Here is a 19,484-nt window from a genome sequence, read left to right on the forward strand (position 1 = left end):
CAGGAATCTTTCTGATAAACATCAGAAAGTCATTTGTCATTACACTCAGAAAAGACTATTGGTGTCAGATAGTTAACTGGATGCAAAATACTCTTTTGGTCTGGGAAGTTTTCTTAAGAATCTTGATTTTCTGTAATGAAGAACTCACTGCTTGGAATTTCCATCTTCTGCTTTCCATATAATTGCTAAAGAGTTCATATCAGAGTGAAATACATAGGATCTCAAGTCAGACTATAAAAGCTTGGCCTTAGGGGAAAAATTCATAGCTTTTAACATAAAGATTTGGAAAGAGAATGTGTCACATTTATCCTCATCAAATGTCCTAGCTTCCAAGCCTCCTTGCAGAATGTAGATATCCTGTGTTTGCAATGTGAAAGGCTGCATCTCAGAGATGGGAAGAGGAAACTGAATACAAGTTCTAACATCCCTCCCTGTCTATCCTAGCACCTCTGTCTATACCCATCGAACACATGTTGGAATAGCAGCAGAGGAAGAGTCTCTGGGTCAGCCTGGCATTGTTGGGAGGTATGAAGACACTGTTGACTCAGGCCTTACTCAAGCGGGCCTAATAGTGTCCTGGAAAGCATCAGCATGGGAAATCCACCTGGGAATAATTATGGATTAAATCAAACTATTACAGGAACAGCCATTTTTCTCTAAAAGGACATTTCCTTCTTGGAGTTCCAAGCGACTCTGGTGTGCAGTCAGCAGGCGGCTGCTTACTTGTGAATTCTTTTGACTTCTTGCTGAATGGTCTTATCACCGTATTTTGCAAACATACTGTATTAAACCCCTAAGTAACTCACCTCCCTTTCCCCTGCCTTTCCCTTAGCTCAATGCCCAGGACTCCTTTCTTACAATGCTTGTGATTCATCTATATTCAGTTGACTTTTTTAAAAATTAAATTTCTTATTTTGAGGTAACTGTAGGTTCACGTGCAGTTTTAAGAGATAATACAAAGAGATCCCATGTGCTCTTCACTCAGTTTCTACTGATGGTAACTTCACGCAAAACTATAGTACAGTATCACAACCAGGATATTGACATGGGTACAGTCAAGATACAGAACATTTCCATCACCATGAGAATACTTCATGTTGCCTTTTTATGGCCACACCCTTCCTGCCTTTTAAGGAGTTAAACCCCTGGCAACCACTGATTTGTCCTCTATTTCTATAATTTTGTCATTTCAAGGATGTTATATAAATGGAATCATGTAGTGTGTTGTCTTTGGGGACTGGTTTTATAAACCTCTGGAGATTCATCTAGGTTGTTGAATGTATCAGTAGTTGACACCTTTTTCTTGCTGAGTAGTAGTCTATGGCAGCGGTCCCCAACCTTTCTGGCACCAGGGACCGGTTTCATGGAAGACAATTTTTCCGCGGACCTGGGCAGAGGGGATGGTTCACGCGGTAAAGCGAGCGATGGGGAGCGGCATATGAAGTTTCCCTAACTCGCCCACCGCTCACCTCCTGCTGTGTGGCCCGGGGTGGGGGGGGGCTGTTGCGGACCCCTGGTCTATGGTATGGATGTGCCACAGATCGTTTAACCATTCATCTGTTTAAGGACATCTGGGCCAATTCTGATTTTTAATATTACAGATAAACTTTCTGTGAGCATTCATGTACAAGTTTTTGCATGAATATAAATTTTCACTTTTCTGGGATAAATGCCCAGGAGTGTAATTGCTGTTGCATACTTAGTTGTTTAGTAAACTGCCAAACTCTTTTCTGGAGTGGCTGTCATTTTACATTTGTATTAGCAATGTATGAGAAGTCTAGTTTATGTGCAGTCTCATCAGCATTTGATGTTGTCACTATTTTTTAGTTTGGCTCTTCTGATAAGTGCATAGTGATATCTCATTGCATTTCCCTGATGGCTAATGATGTGAACATCTTTTCACGTACTTATTTGCCATCTGTGTATCCTCTTGGGTGAAATGTCCATTCATACCTTTTCCTCATTTCTGATTGTTTTTTATTGTTGAGTTTTGAGATTATATATTATCAATTATATATCCTAGATCCTATTTCTTTATTGCATATGTGGTTTGCAAATATTTCCTCCAAGTCATAGCTTGTCTTTTCATCCTTCTAACAGAGTCTTTTGCAGAGCAAAAGTTTTAAAGTTTGATAGTGTTCAGCTTATCAGTTTTTTTCTTTCATGGATTGTGCTTTGGTTTCAAGTCTAACAACACTTTGCCTAGCCCTAGGTCCTGAAGCTTTTCTTCTATGTTTTTTTTCTGAAAGTTTTATAGTTTTATGTTTTACATTTAAGCCTGCAATCCATTTTGAGATAATTTTTATATAAGGTATAAGCCTTATATTGACGTTCATTTTTTTTTTTTTTTTTTTTTTTTGCCTGTGAATGTCCTTTTCTCCAGCATCATTTGTTGAAAAGGCTGTCTTTCCTCCACTGAATTGCTTTTTGCGCCACTGTCAAAAATCAGTTGGGCATTTGTGTGGGTCTATTTCTGGGTTCTCTATTCTGTTCCATTAATCTGTGAGTCTATTTTTCTATCAATATCACACTGTCTTAATTACTGTGCTGTATACCAAGTCTTGAAATTGGCTAGACTGATTCCTCCCACTTTATTCTTCTTATCCAAAATCGTTTAGGCTATTCCTGTTTTTTTGCCTTTCCATATAAATTTTAGAATCATCTCGTATGTATCTATAAAAACTCTTGCTGGCATTTAGGTAGGAATTATGCTAAACCTATATCAATTTGGAGAGAATGGAAGTCTTTAGTACGTTGAGTCTTCTAATTTACGTGTCTTCATTTATTGATATCCTCTTTGATCTCTTTTATCAGCATTTTTTTTTGTTTTTGACATCCAAGTTCTGTGCATGTTTTATTATACCTATACTTAAGTATTTTTTTTTAGTGATTATAAATGGTACTGTATAACTTTGGTCTTCATTTCTAGTATACAGAAATACAATGATTTTTGTATGTTTATCTTGTGTGACCTTGTTGAACTCACTTATTCTAGGAGTTAGTATGTAGATTCCTTGGAATAGTCTGTGTACCCCATTATGTCATTTGCAAATTGGGATATTTTTATTTCTTCCTTCCTGATCTGAATGCCTTTTATTCCTTTTCTTTTTCTCTCTTTTTTTCTTTTCTTTTTGCCTATTGCAGTGGCAGTACTATATGGAATAAGAGTAGTGAAAGGTGATACTTTGCCTTGTTCTTGATGTTGAGAAAACTTTCAGTCTTTGACCATTAAATATGATGTTAGCTGTAGGTTTTTTATAGATGCTCTTTATCAAGTTGAAGAAGTTGCCCTCTATTTCCATTTATTTCTGAGTTTTTATCATGAATAGATGTTGAATTTTGTCAAATGCTTTTTCTATTACATTGATTCATTTTTCAGTATTGAATTAGCTTTCCACCCTTGGAATATACCCCACTTGGTCATTCTTTGTATATATTGCTGAATTCTATTTGTTACTATTTGTTAAGAATTTTTGCACCTATATTTATGAGAGATACTGTTCTGTAGTTGTCATTTTTGTTTTTTTGTACTGTCTTTGTCTGGATTTGGAATCAGGGTAATACTAGCTTCACAAAATGAATTGAGAAGTGTTCCTTCTACTTTTATTTTCTGGAAGAGATTGTGTAGAATTGTTATAAATTCTTTGTTAGATTTTGATAGCACTATCCATTAAAACCATCTGGGCCTGGAGATTTCTTTTGGGAGTCTTAAAATTATGAATTCACTTTTCTTACAGTTTATGGGGCTATGAATTGTGGTAGTTTGTGTTTTTCAAGGACCATTTCATCTTAAGTAGTAAAATTTATATGTGTAGAGTTGTTTGTAGCATTCCCTATTATCTTTTGGGTATCTACAGTTTATAGTTGTATCTCCTGTTTCATTCCTGATATTAGTAATTTGTAGCTTTTCTGTCTTTTTTTTTTTTTTTAAGATTTATTTATTTATTTAACTTATTTTTGGCTGCGTCGGGTTCCAGTTGCTGGCACGTGGGATCTTTCATTGCGGTGCACAGGCTCTTCGTTGTGGTGCATGGGCTTCTCTCTAGTTGTGGCATGTGGGTTTTCTCTTCTCTAGTTGTGGCGTGCAGGTTCCAGGGCGTGTGGGCTGTGTAGCTGTGGCGCGTGGTCTCCAGAGCACAGGCTCCGTAGTTTGCAGCAGGCAGGCTCTCTAGCTGAGGTGTGTGAGCTCAGTAGTTGTGGCGTCTGGGTTTAGTTGGCCTGCGGCATGGGGGATCTTAGTTCCCTGACCAGGGATTGAACCCGCATCCCCCGCATTGTAAGATGGATTCTTTACCACTGGACCACCTGGGAAGTCCCTTTCTGTCTTTTTTTTCTTTTTCAGTCTTGCTATAGGATTTCAATTTTATTTTTATTTTATTTTATTGATTTTTTAAAACCATTGATTTTCTCTATTGTTTTCCTGTTTTCAACTTCACTGATTTCTGCTCTTATTTCCTTGCTTCTGCTTGCTAATTTAGTTTTATTTTGCTCTTTTATAGGTTCTTGATTTGAGACTGCACATTATTGATTTGAGACCTTCTTTTTCCTTATGCAAATATTTAGTGCTATAAATTTCCCTTTCAGTACTGCTTTAGCAGCATCCCACAAATTTTGATATGTTGTATTCTCATTTTCACTGAGTTTAATGTATTTTTAAATTTCCCTTGCATCTTCTTCTTTAGTTCATGGATTATTTAGAATTATATTATTTGGATATTTAGTTTCCAAGTATTTGGATATTTTCCTGTTATCTTTCTGTTATTGATTTCTAGTTTGATTCCATTATAGTCAGAGAATATACCTTGTGTGATTTAAATTCTGTTAAATTTGTCAAGGTTTGTTTTATGGACTAGTATATCATCTATCCTGGATAATGTTCCAGTGCACTTGAAAAGAATGTGCATTCTGCTCTTGTTGGGTTGAGTATTTTATAAATGTCGATTAAATCCTGTTGGTTAATGTTGTCATTGAGTTCTTCTATATCCTTGCTTACTTTCTTTCTAGTTGTTCTATCAAAGGTTGAGAGAGGAGTGTTTAGGGTTTGTCTATTTCACCTTTCAATCAGTTTTTGCTTCATGTATACTTGGAGCTCTTTTGTTTGGTGCATATACATTAGGATTTCTATATCTTCTTGGAGAATTGACCTTTTTATCATTATGCAATGTGCCTTTCTGTGTCTGTTATTTAGTTTGGGTAATTTCTATTGTTTTGTCTTTAAGTTCACTGATTCTTTCCTCTGAAAAATTGATTTTCTGTTCTTCAGGCAGTTTGATGTTTTCTTGGTTCTTGGTATAATGACTGACTTTTTGTTGAAATGGGCATTTTGGATATTATGTTATGAGCCTCTGGATCTTATTTAAATCTTTTGCTTTAAGTGACTACTTTTGACACAGATGTGGCAGAGGAAAATAGGTATCCCCTCATTTCTGCCAGGTTGGGTAGAAGTCCAGGTTTCCAACTCAGCCTCCATTGAAACTTGATAGGGGCTCCTTGTTACTGATGGGTAAGAAAAAGAGTTATAACTCCCCACTAAGGTTACATTGATACCTCTCTGCATTGTAGGGTGGGGGGCCTCATTACTGCTGGGGGGAGGTGAAAGGAAGTCCAGGCTCCCTACTGGGACTTCTTTGGTAATACTCCAGTAGGAAGGAGGTAGAGGCTGGGTGCATCATTACAGCCTCAAGAAGGGGAAGATCTAGGCTTTCTAGTAGGCTTTGCTGACCTGGATGGGAGTTGGATCACAGCTTTTTCTGTAGTGTTTGGACATGGTAGAGTGGTTATTATCTAAAGTTTTCTACCTTTTGAGGCTGTCCCCTTCCTAGTTCTTCTGCTAGAGAGAGTGGGCTTTTGTTGGGACTCTTTTTGTCTGCACTCATTGGTGTTTCCAGGTTGCTCCAAGTCTAGGAATATATGAAGCAAAAAGAAAACCCAGAGAATTCACCACTGTATTATTCCTAGCCAGTTTGCTTTCCTTTCTTCACCTTTCAGAGTCTTCCTATGTTTACTTTATATATAACATCCAGGGCTTTCAGAGGTACTTAGAGGGAGGAATAGGGAAAAGTATGTCTATTCCATCTTTCTGGAAGCAGAAGTCTCATTCAGTTTACTTTTATTTGTTTTATTCTTACAGGTCAATCACTTTTCCTACCTGAGATCTCAGGGCCCAAGTGTCCTTAATCATACTTGTATAAATTCCTTTTCATGGGGGGAGAAATTTAGATCCCAGTTCTTGAAGAGCTCTGCACATTGGTGGGAAGGGTGGAAATAGTTCCCATACCCAAACTGCACACTGGGCCCTCTGTGAACTTATAGCTTTCTTTTGCTCACCTTTAAGGCCTGGGGCCAACCCTAGGGGGACCAGGAATATTCAGATTATTTCATATTCACTAAGGGGTCTTTACCTCTAGAGGAAAAAGAGAAGTTCCCATGACACTAGAGGAAGTTTCACCTAGGGGTTTATAGAAACCTATAAGTGGCACAGAGGAGCAGCTGGGGTGGGATTGGGTGGGGTGGGTCCCTTCCAGCTTGGCCTGGCCTCTAAAAGCAGAGCTTTTTGCCTTTGACTGTAGAGGGTGAAAACCATCCATGATACTTTCTTGGAGCCAAGCTTCTCTGCACTTCATCGTTCGCTAAGTCTGCTTCCTTAAAAGTCTGTTATTTAGAGAAATATAAACTTGATATGGGACAGCATGTGTTTTTAATTCAGCTAGACCTAGTTTGGGATCCTTGTTCCATCTTTTGCTAGCTGTGTGACCTTGAAGTTCAGTCATTCACTTAGAAATCATCCTGTAGTGACTGCTCTGGGCCAGCCACCATGCTGTGTTTTGGGAATAAAGTAATGAGTACCGTTCACTGCTCCCTTTTCTTCACTTTTTAGCCAATAGCAAGTCCAGTTGGTTTTACTTCAAAACTCTATCCAAAATTGGACTACTTTTCTCCATCACCCTTCTTCCCAGGCTTTTATAATAAGTTCCCTGATGCTGTTCTTCCCACTAATCCTTTACCGCAATTCATTATCTACACAACAGCCAGGGTGACCTTTCAAAAACATGCATCAGATTATTATTTGCATACTTAAGACCCTCCAGTTATACTGAGAATAAAATCCGACACCTCCCCGTGGCCCACTAGGGCCTGTGTGGTCTGGTTTCTGCTTCCCCTCTGAGGTCATCTAGCATCCTTTCCCCCTTCATGGCTTTAGTCACACCTGACTTTTTTCTCTTCCTGAAAATATCAAACTTGTCCTACCTTGGGGTCATTACACCAGTTATCCTCTCTACCTTGAATAATTTTTTCATCAAAGTTTGAATGGCTGGTGTCTTGCTTTCATTGAGGTTTTAGTTCAAACCCTCTCCTCTTACTTCTCAAGTCACATTCTGTCAAAACACTGTGTGCCCCTCCCCCATCATCTTATTTAGCTCTTCTTACAATTTGAAATTATTTTTATTTGTCTACTAGACTGAGTTCCATGATTTCTGAGAGCAGGAATCATGCTGTTTCCTTCATTGCTGTGTGCCCAGTATCTAGAACAATTCCTGGCACTGAGCAATCAATATTTGTTGAGTCAAGTTGCTTTTCTTTTTTTAGTAGAGTGAATTATTTTATTTTATTTTACTTTATTTTATTTTATTTTATTTTACTGGAGTAAAATTGCTTTCTAATGTTGTGTTAGTTTTTGCTATACAATGAAGTGAATCAGCTATATGTATATCCTCTATTCCCTCTCTCTTGGACCTGCCTCCCACCAACCCCCATCCCACCCATCTAGGTCATCACAGAGCACCAAGCTGAGCTCCTTGTGCTATACAGCAGGTTCCCACTAGCTATCTATTTTACACATGGTAGTGTATTTGTGTCGAACCTAATCTCCCAGTTCATCCCACCCTCCCCTTCCCCACACCCTGTCCACATGTTGGTTCCCTACACCTACATCTGTATTCCTGCCCTACAAATAGGTTCATCTGTATATGTACCATTTTTTGAGATTCCACATATATGTGTTAATGTACGATATTTGTTTTTCTCTTTCTGGCTTACTTCACTCTGTATGACAGACTGTAGGTCCATCCACATCTCTACAAATGACTCAATTTCATTCCTTTTTATGGCTGAGTAATATTCCTTTGTGTATATGGACCACATCTTCTTTATCCATTCATCTATCGTTGGACATTTAGGTTGTTTACATGTCCTGGCTATTGTAAATAGTGCTGCAGTGAACACTGGGGTACATGTGTCCTTTTGAATTATGGTTTCTCAGGGTATACACCCAGTAGTGAGATTGCTGGGTCATATGGTAGTTCTATTTTTAGTTTTTTTAAGGAAGCTTTGTACTTTTCTCTATAGTGGCTGTATCAATTTACATTGCCACCGACAGTGTAAGAGGGTCCCCTTTTCTCTGCACCCTCTCCAGCATTTATTGTTTGTAGACTTTTTGATATGAGGTGATATCTCATCATAGCTTTGATTTGTTTAATGATTAGAGAAACAAAAATGATTTGTTTAATGATTAGAGAAACAAAAATGATTTGTTTCTTTAATCATTAGTGATGTTGAGCATCTTTTCATGTGTTTGTTGGCCATCTGTATGTCTTCTTTGGAGAAATGTCTATTTAGGTCTTCCACCCGTTTTTTGATTGGGTTGTTTCTTTTTTTGATGTTGAGCTCCATGCGTTGTATGTATATTTTGGAGATTAATCCTTTGTCAGTTGCTTCATTTGCAAATATTTTCTCTCATTATGAAGGTTGTCTTTTCATCTTGTTTATGGTTACCTTTGCTGTGAAAAAGCTTTTAAGTCTCATTAGGTCCCATTTGTTTATTTTTGTTTTTATTTTCATTACTGTAGGGAGTGGGTCAAAAAAGATCTTGCTGTGATTTATGTCAAAGAGTGTTCTGCCTATGTTTTCCTCTAAGAGTTTTATAGTGTCCAGTCTTGCATTTAGGTCTTTAATCCATTTTGAGTTTATTTTTTATACGGTGTTAGGTAGCGTTCTAATTTCATTCTTTTACATGTAGCTGTCCAGTTTTCCCAGCACCACTTATTGAAGAGGCTGTCTTTTCTCCATTGTATATTCTTGCCTCCTTTGTCATAAATTAGGTGACCATATGTATGTGGATTTATCTCTGGGCTTTCTGTCCTGTTCCATTGACGTGTATTTCTGTTTTTGTGCCACTACCATACTGTCTTGATTACTGTAGCTTTGTAGTATAGTTTGAAGATGGGGAACCTGATTCCTCCAGCTCCATTTTTCTTTCTCAAGATTGCTTTGTCTATTCGGGGTCTTTTGTGTTTCCATACAAATTGTACAATTTTTTGTTCTAATTCTGTGAAGAATGCCACTGGTAGTTCGATAGGGATTGCATTGAATCTGTAGATTGCTTTGGGTAGTATAGTCATTTTCACAATATTGATTTTTCCAATCCAAGAACATGGTATATTTCTTCATCTGTTTATTTCATCTTTGATTTCTTTCATCAGTGTTTTATAGTTTTCTGAGTACAAGTTTTTTGCCTCCTTAGGTAGGTTTATTCCTAGGTATTTTATTCTTTTCATTTCAATGATAAATGGTATTGTTTCCTTAATTTCTCTTTCTTATTTTTTGTTGTTAGTGTATAGGAATGCCAGAGATTTCTGTGCATTAGTTTTGTATCCTGCAACTTACCAAATTCATTGATTAGTTCTTGTAGTTTTCTGGTGGCATTTTTAGGATTCTCTATGTATAGTATCATGTTATCTGCAAACAGTGACTGTTTTACTTCTTCTTTTCCAATTTGTATTCCTTTTATTTCCTTTTCTTCTCTGATTGCTATGGCTAGGACTTCCAAAACTATGTTGAATAAGAGTGGTGAGAGTGGACATTCTTGTCTTGTTCCTGATCTTAGTGGAAATGCTTTCAGTGTTTCACCATTGCGAATAATGTTTGCTGTGGGTTTGTCATATATGACTTTTATTATGTTGAGGTAGGATCCCTCTATGTCCACTTTCTGGAGAGTTTTTATCACAAATGGGTGTTGAATTTTGTCAAAAGCTTTTTCTGCATCTATTGAGATGATCATATGTTTTTTATTCCTTAATTTGTTAATATGGTGCATCACATTGATTGATTTGTGTATTTTGAAGAATCCTTGCCTCCCTAGGATAAATCCCACTTGATCATGGTGTATGATCCTTTTAATATGTTGCTGGATTCTATTTGCTAGTATTTTGTTGAGGATTTTTGCATCTATATTCATCAGTGATATTGGTCTGTAATTTTCTTTTTTTGTGATATCTGTGTCTGGTTTTGGTGTCAGGGTGATGGTGGCCTTGTAGAACGAATTTGGGAGTGTTCTTCCTTCTGCAATTGTCTTGGTAGAGTTTTAGAAGGATCGGTGTTAGCTCTTCTCCAAATGTTTGATAGAATTCACCTGTGAAGCTGTCTGGTCCTGGACTGTTGTTTGTTGGAAGATTTTAATTACAGTTTCAGTTTCATTACTTGTGATAGGTCTGTTTATATTTTCTAATTCTTCCTGGTTCTGTCTTGGAAAATTGTACCTTTCCAAGAATTTGTCCAGTTCTTTGTGGTTGTCCATTTTATTTGCATATAATTGTTTGTAGTAGTCTCTTATAATCCTTTGTATTTCTGTGGTGTCAGTTGTGATTTCTCCTTTTTCTTTTCTAATTTTATTGATTTGTGTCCTCTCCCTTTTTTTCTTGATGAGTCTGGCTAAAGGTTTATCAATTTTGTTTATCTTCTCAAAGAACAAACTTTTAGTTTTATTGATCTTTGCTATTGTTTTCTTCATTTCTATTTCATTTATTTCTGCTCTGATCTTTATGATTTTTTTCCTTCTACTGACTTTGGGTTTTCTTTGTTGTTTCTCTAGTTGCTTTAGTTGTAAGGTTAGATTGTTTATTTGAGGTTTTTCTTGTTTCTTGAGATGAGATTTCATTACTATAAACTTCCCTCTTAGAACTGCTTTTTCTGTGTCCATAGGTTTGGGGTCATTCTGTTTTTGTTGTCACTTATTTCTGTGTATTTTTTTTACTTCTTCTTTGATTTCTTCAGTGATATCTTAGTTATTTAGTAGTGCACTGTTTAGCTGCCATGTATTTGCATTTTTTACAGGTTTTTTTTCCCTGTAATTGATTTCCAGTCTCATAGCATTGTAGTTGGAAAAGCTGCTTGATATGATTTCAATTTTTAAAAATTTACCAAAGCTTGATTTGTGACCCAAGATATGTCTATCATGGAGAGTGTTCCGTGTGCACTTGAGAAGAAAGTGTATTCTGCCACTTTTGGGTAGAATGTCCTATAAATGTCAATTAAATCCATCTGATCTGTTGTGTCATTTAAAGCTTCTATTTCCTTATTTCCTTTCTTTCTTTCTTTCTTTTTTTTTTTTTTGTGGTACGTGAGCCTCTTACAGTTGTGGCCTCTCCCGTTGCGGAGCACAGGCTCCGGACGCACAGGCTCAGTGGCCATGGCTCACGGGCCTAGCTTCTCTGCGGCATGTGGGGTCTTCCCAGACCGAGGCACGAACCCATGTCCCCTGCATCAGCAGGTGGACTCTCAACAACTGTGCCACCAGGAAAGCCCATCCTTATTTATTTTCTGTTTGGATGATCTGTCCATTGGTGTAAGTGGGGTGTTAAAGTCCTCTACTATTATTGTCTTACTGTTGATTTCCCCTTTTATGGTTGTTAGCATTTGCCTTATGTATTGAGGTGCTCCTATGTTGGGTGCAAAAATATTTATAATTGTTATGTCTTCTTCTTGGATTGATCCCTCGATCATTATGTAGTGTCCTTCCTTATCTCTTGTAACAGTCTTTATTTCAAAGTCTATTTTATCTGATATGAGTATTGCTACTCCAGCTTTCTTTTGATTTCCATTTGCATGGAATATCTTTTTCCATCCCTTCACTTTCAGTCTGTATGTGTCTCTAGGTCTGAAGTGGGTCGCTTGTAGACAGCATATATATGGGTCTTGTTTTTTATCTGTTCAGCCAGTCTATGTCTTTTTGTTGGGGCATTTAATCCATTTAAATTCAAGGTTGTTATGGATATGTATGTTCCTATTACCGTTTTCTTAATTGTTTTGGGTTTGTTTTTGTGGGTCTTTTCTTCTCTTGTGTTTCTTGCCTAGATTAAGTTCCTTTAGCATTTGTTGTAAAGCTGGTTTGGTGGTGCTGAATTCTCTTAGCTTTTGCTTTGTCTATAAAGATTTTGATTTCTCCATCAAATCTGAATGAGACCCTTGCTGGGTAGAGTAATATTTGTTGTAGCTTTTCCTCTTTTGTCACTTTAAGTATATCCTGCAACTCCCTTCTGGCCTGCAGTTTCTGCTGAAAAGTCAGCTGATAACCTTATGGGGATTCCTTTATATGTTATTTTTTGCTTTTCCCTTGTTGCTTTTAATATTTTTTCTTTGAATTTAATTTTTGTTATTTTGATTAATATGTGTCTTGGTGTGTTTCTCCTAGGGTTTATCCTGTATGGGACTCTCTGCACTTCCTGGAGTTGGGTGACTGTTTCCTTTCCCATGTTAGGGAAGTTTTTCACTATAGTCTCTTTTAATGTTTTCTCAGACCTTTTCTTTTCCTCTTCCTCTTCTGGGACCACTATAATTTGAATGTTGGCACGTTTAATGTTGTCCCAGAGGTCTCTGAGATTGTATTCAATTCTTTTTTCTCTATTCTGCTCCTAGGCAGTTATTTCCACCATTCTGTCTTCCAGCTCACTTACTTGTTCTTTTGCCTCAGTTATTTTGCTATTGATTCCTTCTAATGTATTTTTCATTTTAGTTATTGTGTTGTTCATATGTGTTTGTTCTTTAGTTCTTCTAGATCTTTGTTAAACATTTCTTGTATTTTCTCAATCTGTGCCTCCATTCTATTTCTAAGATTCTGGATCATCTTTACTGTCATTACTCTGAATTCTTTTTCAGGTATGTTGCCTATTTCCTCTTCATTTATTTGGTCTTTTAGGTTTTTACCTTGCTCCTTCGTCTGTGACATAGTTTTTTGTCATCTCATTTGTTTTTTGATGGGTGGGATTGTGTTCCTGTCATACTGGTTGTTTGGCCTGAGGCTTCGAGCAGTAGAGTTTGTAGGCTGCTGGGTAGAGCTGGGTCTTTGTGCTGAGATGAGGACCTCCAGGAGACCTCAATCCTATGAATATTCCCTGGGATCTTAGGTTCTCTGTTAGTCCAGTGGTTCGGACTCGGAGTTCCCACCACAGGAGCTCAGGCCTGACCTCCAGCTCATGAACCAAGATCCTGCAAGCTGCACGGGGCAGCAGAAAAAGAAAACAGGAGCAGAAGAATAACAAAGGGTCAAAAATAAAATAAGAGTAGAAAACTAACAGATATGTTAGAAAGAATAAAAAAAGTAAAAATGCAGGTGAAACAACAGCTGGAAGGTAAAACAGAAGTATAATAGTAAAAAGGAGGAGGGAAAAAAAAAGCTGGAAAAGTCCCTGGCTGTGAGGGGTGGGGCTCAGGCAGGGTCAGGGTTTAGGTGGTGGGAAGGGGCCTATGCTTAGGACCCACAGGGCTGGAAAAGGCCCCAGTGGGCGGTGGGGGGGCTGGGGGGGACTTAGACTCAGTGTAGCAGGAGGGGCCCAGGAGTGCCTCTGGCCTTGAATGGCAGAGGACCATATCCAGGACCCCAGCAGGCTAGACGTGTTTGCCCCCATCCTCTGATCCTGAAGGGCCCCTCCCTGTTGGCCTCTCTTCTTCTTCCCCTCCCTCCCTCCCTCCTATGCCCCTAGGGCTCATGAGGCCAGAGGGGGCCCTGGAAGGCAGAGGACCAGACCCGGAAACCCAACAAGCTTCCTGGGCCGAGTCAGTGGGGGAAACACCCGTGGTGCTTCCCCTGATTCCCTGGTCCTGGAGCGCCCCTCTCGCCCACCTCTTCTCTTCTTCCTCCCTACCCCCACCTCTACGCCCCTAGGACGGACGTGGCCTGGAGGGGGCCTCGGAGGGCAGAGGACCTGGCCCAGGCCCCAGCAGGTTTCCTGAGCCTGATTGGACAGGTGAAATGCTAGGTGCACCCCCCCCATCCTCTGAGCCCCCGAGGGTCCCTCCAGGTGTGGGAATCCCTCCCCTCTCCCAGCCACCCCTCAGGGGCGCCTGTCCTGCCCAGCCTCCACTTCTCCTCCCCCCCTCGCTCCCTTCCACGTCCTACCAGGTCGCTTGGGGGTTCCTCCTATCTCCTTGGACATTGAGGTCCCCCACCAGCATCTGGCAGGTGCCCTAGTTGTGGGGAGGCGTGAACTCTGCATCCTCCTCCACCACCACCTTGACTTCAGGAACCAAGTTGCTTAATTCTCTTGCGCCTCAGTTTCTCACTTGTCACACGGAATAATGATTGGCTAATAAAACAAGGTTGTGTTTAGAATTAAGTGAGATAATACTTGTATGTGGAGTACTTAGTACAATGATTGGTTCACAGTAAGTTGAATAACAGTGTTTTATTGTTTCATATGATTGATTATATTACAATGTTCAATTCCATTCTGCCATAGTCCTTTGGTACCTGTTCTTGCATCTAATGATCCGTCTGGAGTGTTATGAGTATTCGGCTCTGACAGATACTGACTGGTTTGATGCTGAAGGTGAAATCCTAACTTAGTTCTCTCTTGGCCATTTTTTTCTGTACAGGTTCTGCAGCTGGGCTCAGACATCCTTCCCCAATACAAGCAAGAGGCACCAAAGACTCCCCCTCACATCATCTTACATTATTGTGTTTTCAAGACCACGTGGGACTGGATCATCTTGATCTTAACCTTCTATACAGCCATCCTGGTCCCTTATAATGTCTCCTTTAAAACCAGGCAGAACAACGTGGCCTGGCTGGTTGTGGATAGCATCGTGGATGTTATCTTTCTGGTGGACATTGTGCTGAATTTTCATACCACTTTTGTTGGACCAGCTGGGGAGGTGATTTCCGACCCCAAACTCATCCGCATGAACTATCTGAAGACGTGGTTTGTGATTGACCTTCTGTCCTGTTTGCCATATGATGTCATCAACGCTTTTGAGAACGTGGATGAGGTTAGTGCCTTTATGGGTGATCCAGGGAAGATTGGTTTTGCTGATCAGATTCCACCACTCCTGGAGGGGAGAGAGAGTCAGGTACATCCCTCAAATCTCAGACCTTGTTGTCATGTCTTTAAATTAATTGTGGGTGGTCAACAGAAGAGTAATTAAATGGGTGGGAACTAGCATGACTGATGTCTGGAACATAGGGAGCATGATGCTTGATTGATATCCTCGCCTGGTGTTTTTGTCCTTTGGAGGTTTGGAGGCCCTGCATGTCAGTGGATGGATGTGGAGGAGACCAGAGGCTTCCTTCATATTCCATGTGGAGTGCAAGCCACTGGCTTGGGTGGTGGGGCTGCAGAAGCAGGCATGCATTGCCATTGCATTGATGAATCTTTCACTTGGTATACAATTGCTGAATGCCTACCTACTGATTACTCTCATTATGGGGACTTTTCTATTATCTGCTGCTGACCTTTGGCTGTTTGAAAGCTAATTAACTCTTGGCAACAGGGATGGTACTCTCTTCCAAGTTTGCTTGCGTTTTTTTTCATTTTCTTTCTTTCTTTCTTTTTTTTTTGGTAAATGTTGGGAAAGAATGAGTTGTTTCTTTGCTGAAATGAGTTTTGGAGGTGACCAATGGCGTTCAATTGTCCATGCTCTCCATTGCCTAAATTTGCTGAAGTAGTCAGTCTGTGGTTAAGCCTGGCTCTTGTGGCTAAGAGGAGTACTGCTACTGGATTACCCTGCTGTGGGTTGTTAGTCCTACAGGCCATGGAAGGAAATAAAAGAAGATAAATGCTCTGTAAATGTGCTGGAATCAAGACATGCTTAAACAGTCACTGAATGGGTGCCTAGGACATGTTGCAGCAGGAAGGGGCCACTGGGCTGGTTAAAGTGATTTTCTCCTTTGAAAAAGCAAGGATGTAACGTCATGGCAAAGGAAAATGTCAGGTTCTTAATCTAGTTTAAGTGTGTTCTATGGAAATTGTTCTTCCTTTTTCCTACTCTTCAGTTGACACTTTAGATGGCAGTACACCTGGTAAGTCTCCAGCCTCAGATAGCAGCGGCCCTCATTGCCTCAGACTACAGAGGGTCCCAGAGGTCTCCATCCAGCTGGACTGCTAACTGGGGGGGTCATCAGGAAGCCATCGGGAGGCTGAGTTGAGGCAAGATACACTCTCAGGGCTAAATGGCTAGTGGGACTCAGCCTTGAGAGAGTTGGAGGGAACAGCCAGCTTCCTGCCAGGATAACAAAACCTGCCAGTGACTAGATGTCTTGCTGGTGGCATAATGATGCTTCTCTGCCTTCAGATCAGTACCAGCAGTGGGCAAGGACTCCAGCCCCTTCCTCTGTGAGGACCCAACTACCTACTACTTTTCTCTCCAGTGAAGAGGAGCTGAGGTTCAGATGCTCCAGACTCAGAACAACCCCTGCTTTCATCTGTGGGGTGTGTTTTAATAGACTTTAAGATCCCAAGGAATAATTCTCTGAGTGGCTCGTGTGGATTTTTTAGGGAGATTAAATGAGCCGAGACTGATCATTTACAAGAGAAAAATCATCCCTAAAGTGAATGTTGGGATTCTTTAATGTGAATTTTAGTACATGTTGGGAATGATATTTTTCACTGTGAGCACATTTCTAGAAATTTTTATGTTAGTTAGTGAGGAAAATATGATCATTTTGGCTTAGATAATTCAACTGATGATTTCAACCTAAAAGAGCTTCTTATACACATATGGGAAATGAAATTTAACTTTAAAAAAAGTGATTGAGTTTTTAAAATAAACCATTTGCTATTTATAGCAATGGCATTAAAATTTTGCAGATAAATAGAACAGTTCTTCGGCTTCCACAGTTTCTTATTAAACACTGGCAGAGATGTAAACACATATGTGAATGTGTCAAGATTACCTTGTAGGTTAGCAGAGCAGAGAGCTTCTTCCCAGGCTCTGTGTATGTTGGGCTAGAATTCCTTTGCCATTAACTGTGAATACCCTGACGTGGTTTCTGATTTCCAGATTCATGAAATAGATTGTAGGTAGGAAAATCATAATTTCTCTGTAGATTTCTAGTTGGCAAAGGGTTTAGCATCAAAGCTCTTACTACCATTTCTTGATGATAAATAATAATATGAATATTAGGGAATTCTAGCTATGATTTGCTTCTGTAAAGTCTTGTTTTTATATTTAGTAGCTCCTTTTAAAGCTTTGGCTCACACCTGAAATAATGCCTTTCCATGACAACTGTGGTGGAGTTGGGGAAACACGAGGAAACTGAAGATTTGCCTGCTGGTCCTCTTGTTCTCACCTCTTAAGACAGCTGGGAACCTTGTGCATGTCATTTAGCCTTTCTGGGTTACAGTTTTCCTAGCTACATCTTAGGGATGATACTACCTTACCTGCCTGAAGGCGTGGCATTTGGGTGGTGGATTTTGAGTTCCCTGCCGGCTGCAAAATCTGGTGAGTTCTAAAATCTCTTTTGTGTTAGTCTCACCTCCAGACTGACTATAAAAATGAGAGGCCCAGCCCCCTGACCTCCTACCTTTTGTGGGAGTTGGAGGAAAGTGGGGTAGGATGGGGACATTTAGCAGGTTATGGTGAGTAGACCTATTGGAGATCAGAGCCCAGTTGAAGTATCATGTAGTTTAACCCTCTTAACTCGCAAATAACCCAGGGGATATGACTCACTCAGGATGGGGTAGCAAATCATATGGTCACAGTAATGAGTCACCTTCTGACTCTTCTCTGTTCTAATAGTGACAGATTTGATAAAATAGGGACCAAACACTGAAGGATACTGTTGAGTCGAAACTGACCAAGAAGCTCCTGATGTGTGTGGCTCACCTATTAGCTTGGTTGTCGTGAGTGGGAGGTTGGGTATTAGGTACGGGGAGGTGGGCAGCTGCATTTTCCCTAAGGCAGCTGGGGTGTTGATGAGATGGGCAGGTTAAGATACTCACAGACCCAGCACCCTTTTCCAGGTACAGGCCTTTTTGTTAAAAGGCACCATAAAATCAGTGGGCATGAAGGACTGGTGGGGATAAGAGGAGGTTGGGGAGCCTGTGAAGGGCACCTATCTGTTGTCTACATTCACCGTATGCTGTCTTCTTATCCAACACTCTGCTGTGAGGTTGCTCTTCTAATATTGCAGCTCCCTAGGCTCTAGGCCCTTCCTCTAAGAGAGCGTGGGGAGAAATAGGAAATTATTGATTCATTTCTCATAAAAATTACATGGAGCTGCCCTCACTCTGGTGTCTTCCTAATTATGCCAATGGAATTGTGTCTCAGTGGAGACCACCAGGGAAGAGGGGAATGAGCAGCGGGGGCTTTGCCATCTGTGTGGGGGGGGGGTTTGGGTGCGGGCATGGGTGTTGAGGTGGAGGCTCTTAGAGTGAAAGGATCGGACCCTCCCCAGCCTTGGGTCAAGAAATGAGGTTCGATTGCGAAAGCCAACAATTGTGAGCTCAGCCTTGTGGATGGAGCCCATCTCCATGATTTCAGCCATACGGATGATCCCTTTTGGCCAGCTTGGTTCGCTTATGTAGGTGGCCTACATTTTCGTAATTCTCCAGTCTGTTGGTTGGTAATCATCTGTTTTGGAGGCAGTTCGTGAAAATGTTTGCATATTAGTTAAGCTGGTGAGAGGACAAAAGGTCTGAAAATGGAGTGGACGAAAGCTAGGAAGGGGTATGCCGAAGCAAAAGTCAAATGAGTCTCTTTCAAGCACTTAGCGGATTATTGGCCTGGTATGCTTCATGCCTTAAGTATGGAACTATTAGTCACAACACATATTCCCTCTCCGAAGGAGACCTTATTGTTTACGGACATTGGAGTATGGAAGTGCAAAGAGGAGGACGGAGCCAACTGTGCCACCTCCCAGGTCACAATTCTGGTGCCTTGGGGCCAAGAGCTTCCTTCTTTCCCTGACTCTGTAACCTCGGACAGCAACACCACTGGATAGTGGTGGTCACAGCTGACACTTGCCAAGAGCACACAGAAGATGCTTAGCCAGAGCAGAACAGGACTAGATGTGCGGATGGAAAGATCAGCAGCTTCCCTTTATGTAGTGCATCTAACCTTCCAAAATACTTTCACACAGATTATCTTTTTTATTATCGAAATGTGGTTGATGTACAATATCATGTTAGTTTCAGGTATATTCCAGAGTGACTTGACATTTGCAAACATTACAGAACGTTCACCTGTGCTAAGTCTAGGAACCATCTGTCCCCATACAAAGTTATTAAAATATTATTGATCATATTCTTTGTTGCACAGATTATCTCTGTTTTAGCTCTGTGGTGGTAAAAAAACCACACTGAACTGGGAGGAAGGCGGTTTGTCAGCTAGGTGTGACCGCCACCCAGCTGTGCACACTTACAGAAGTCATTTCATCTCCTTGGACTTTGCTTACCTCACCTGTAGGATGGTGCATTTCAGCTGTAACCTTCAGT

The 19,484-nt window shown here is 40.2% G+C and overlaps 1 protein-coding gene across 2 annotated transcripts in view; it reads left to right on the forward strand.

Moving 5' to 3' along the window:
• KCNH1 (potassium voltage-gated channel subfamily H member 1) overlaps positions 1-19,484 on the forward strand; it is a gene marked incomplete at both ends in the record, with an annotated part of 411,965 nt that overhangs the window by 80,043 nt on the left and 312,438 nt on the right. The window contains one exon of one of the 2 annotated variants that reach the window (XM_082657054.1): positions 14,647-15,120. In XM_082657054.1, coding sequence (XP_082513180.1) covers positions 14,647-15,120 — 474 coding nt within the window. The remainder of the gene's footprint in view (positions 1-14,646; positions 15,121-19,484) is intronic. The other variant, XM_082657055.1, reaches the window with a different exon arrangement.

This window comes from Grampus griseus (assembly GCF_964374135.1).
Source record: "Grampus griseus genome assembly, chromosome: 1".
Taxonomy (NCBI): domain Eukaryota; kingdom Metazoa; phylum Chordata; class Mammalia; order Artiodactyla; family Delphinidae; genus Grampus; species Grampus griseus.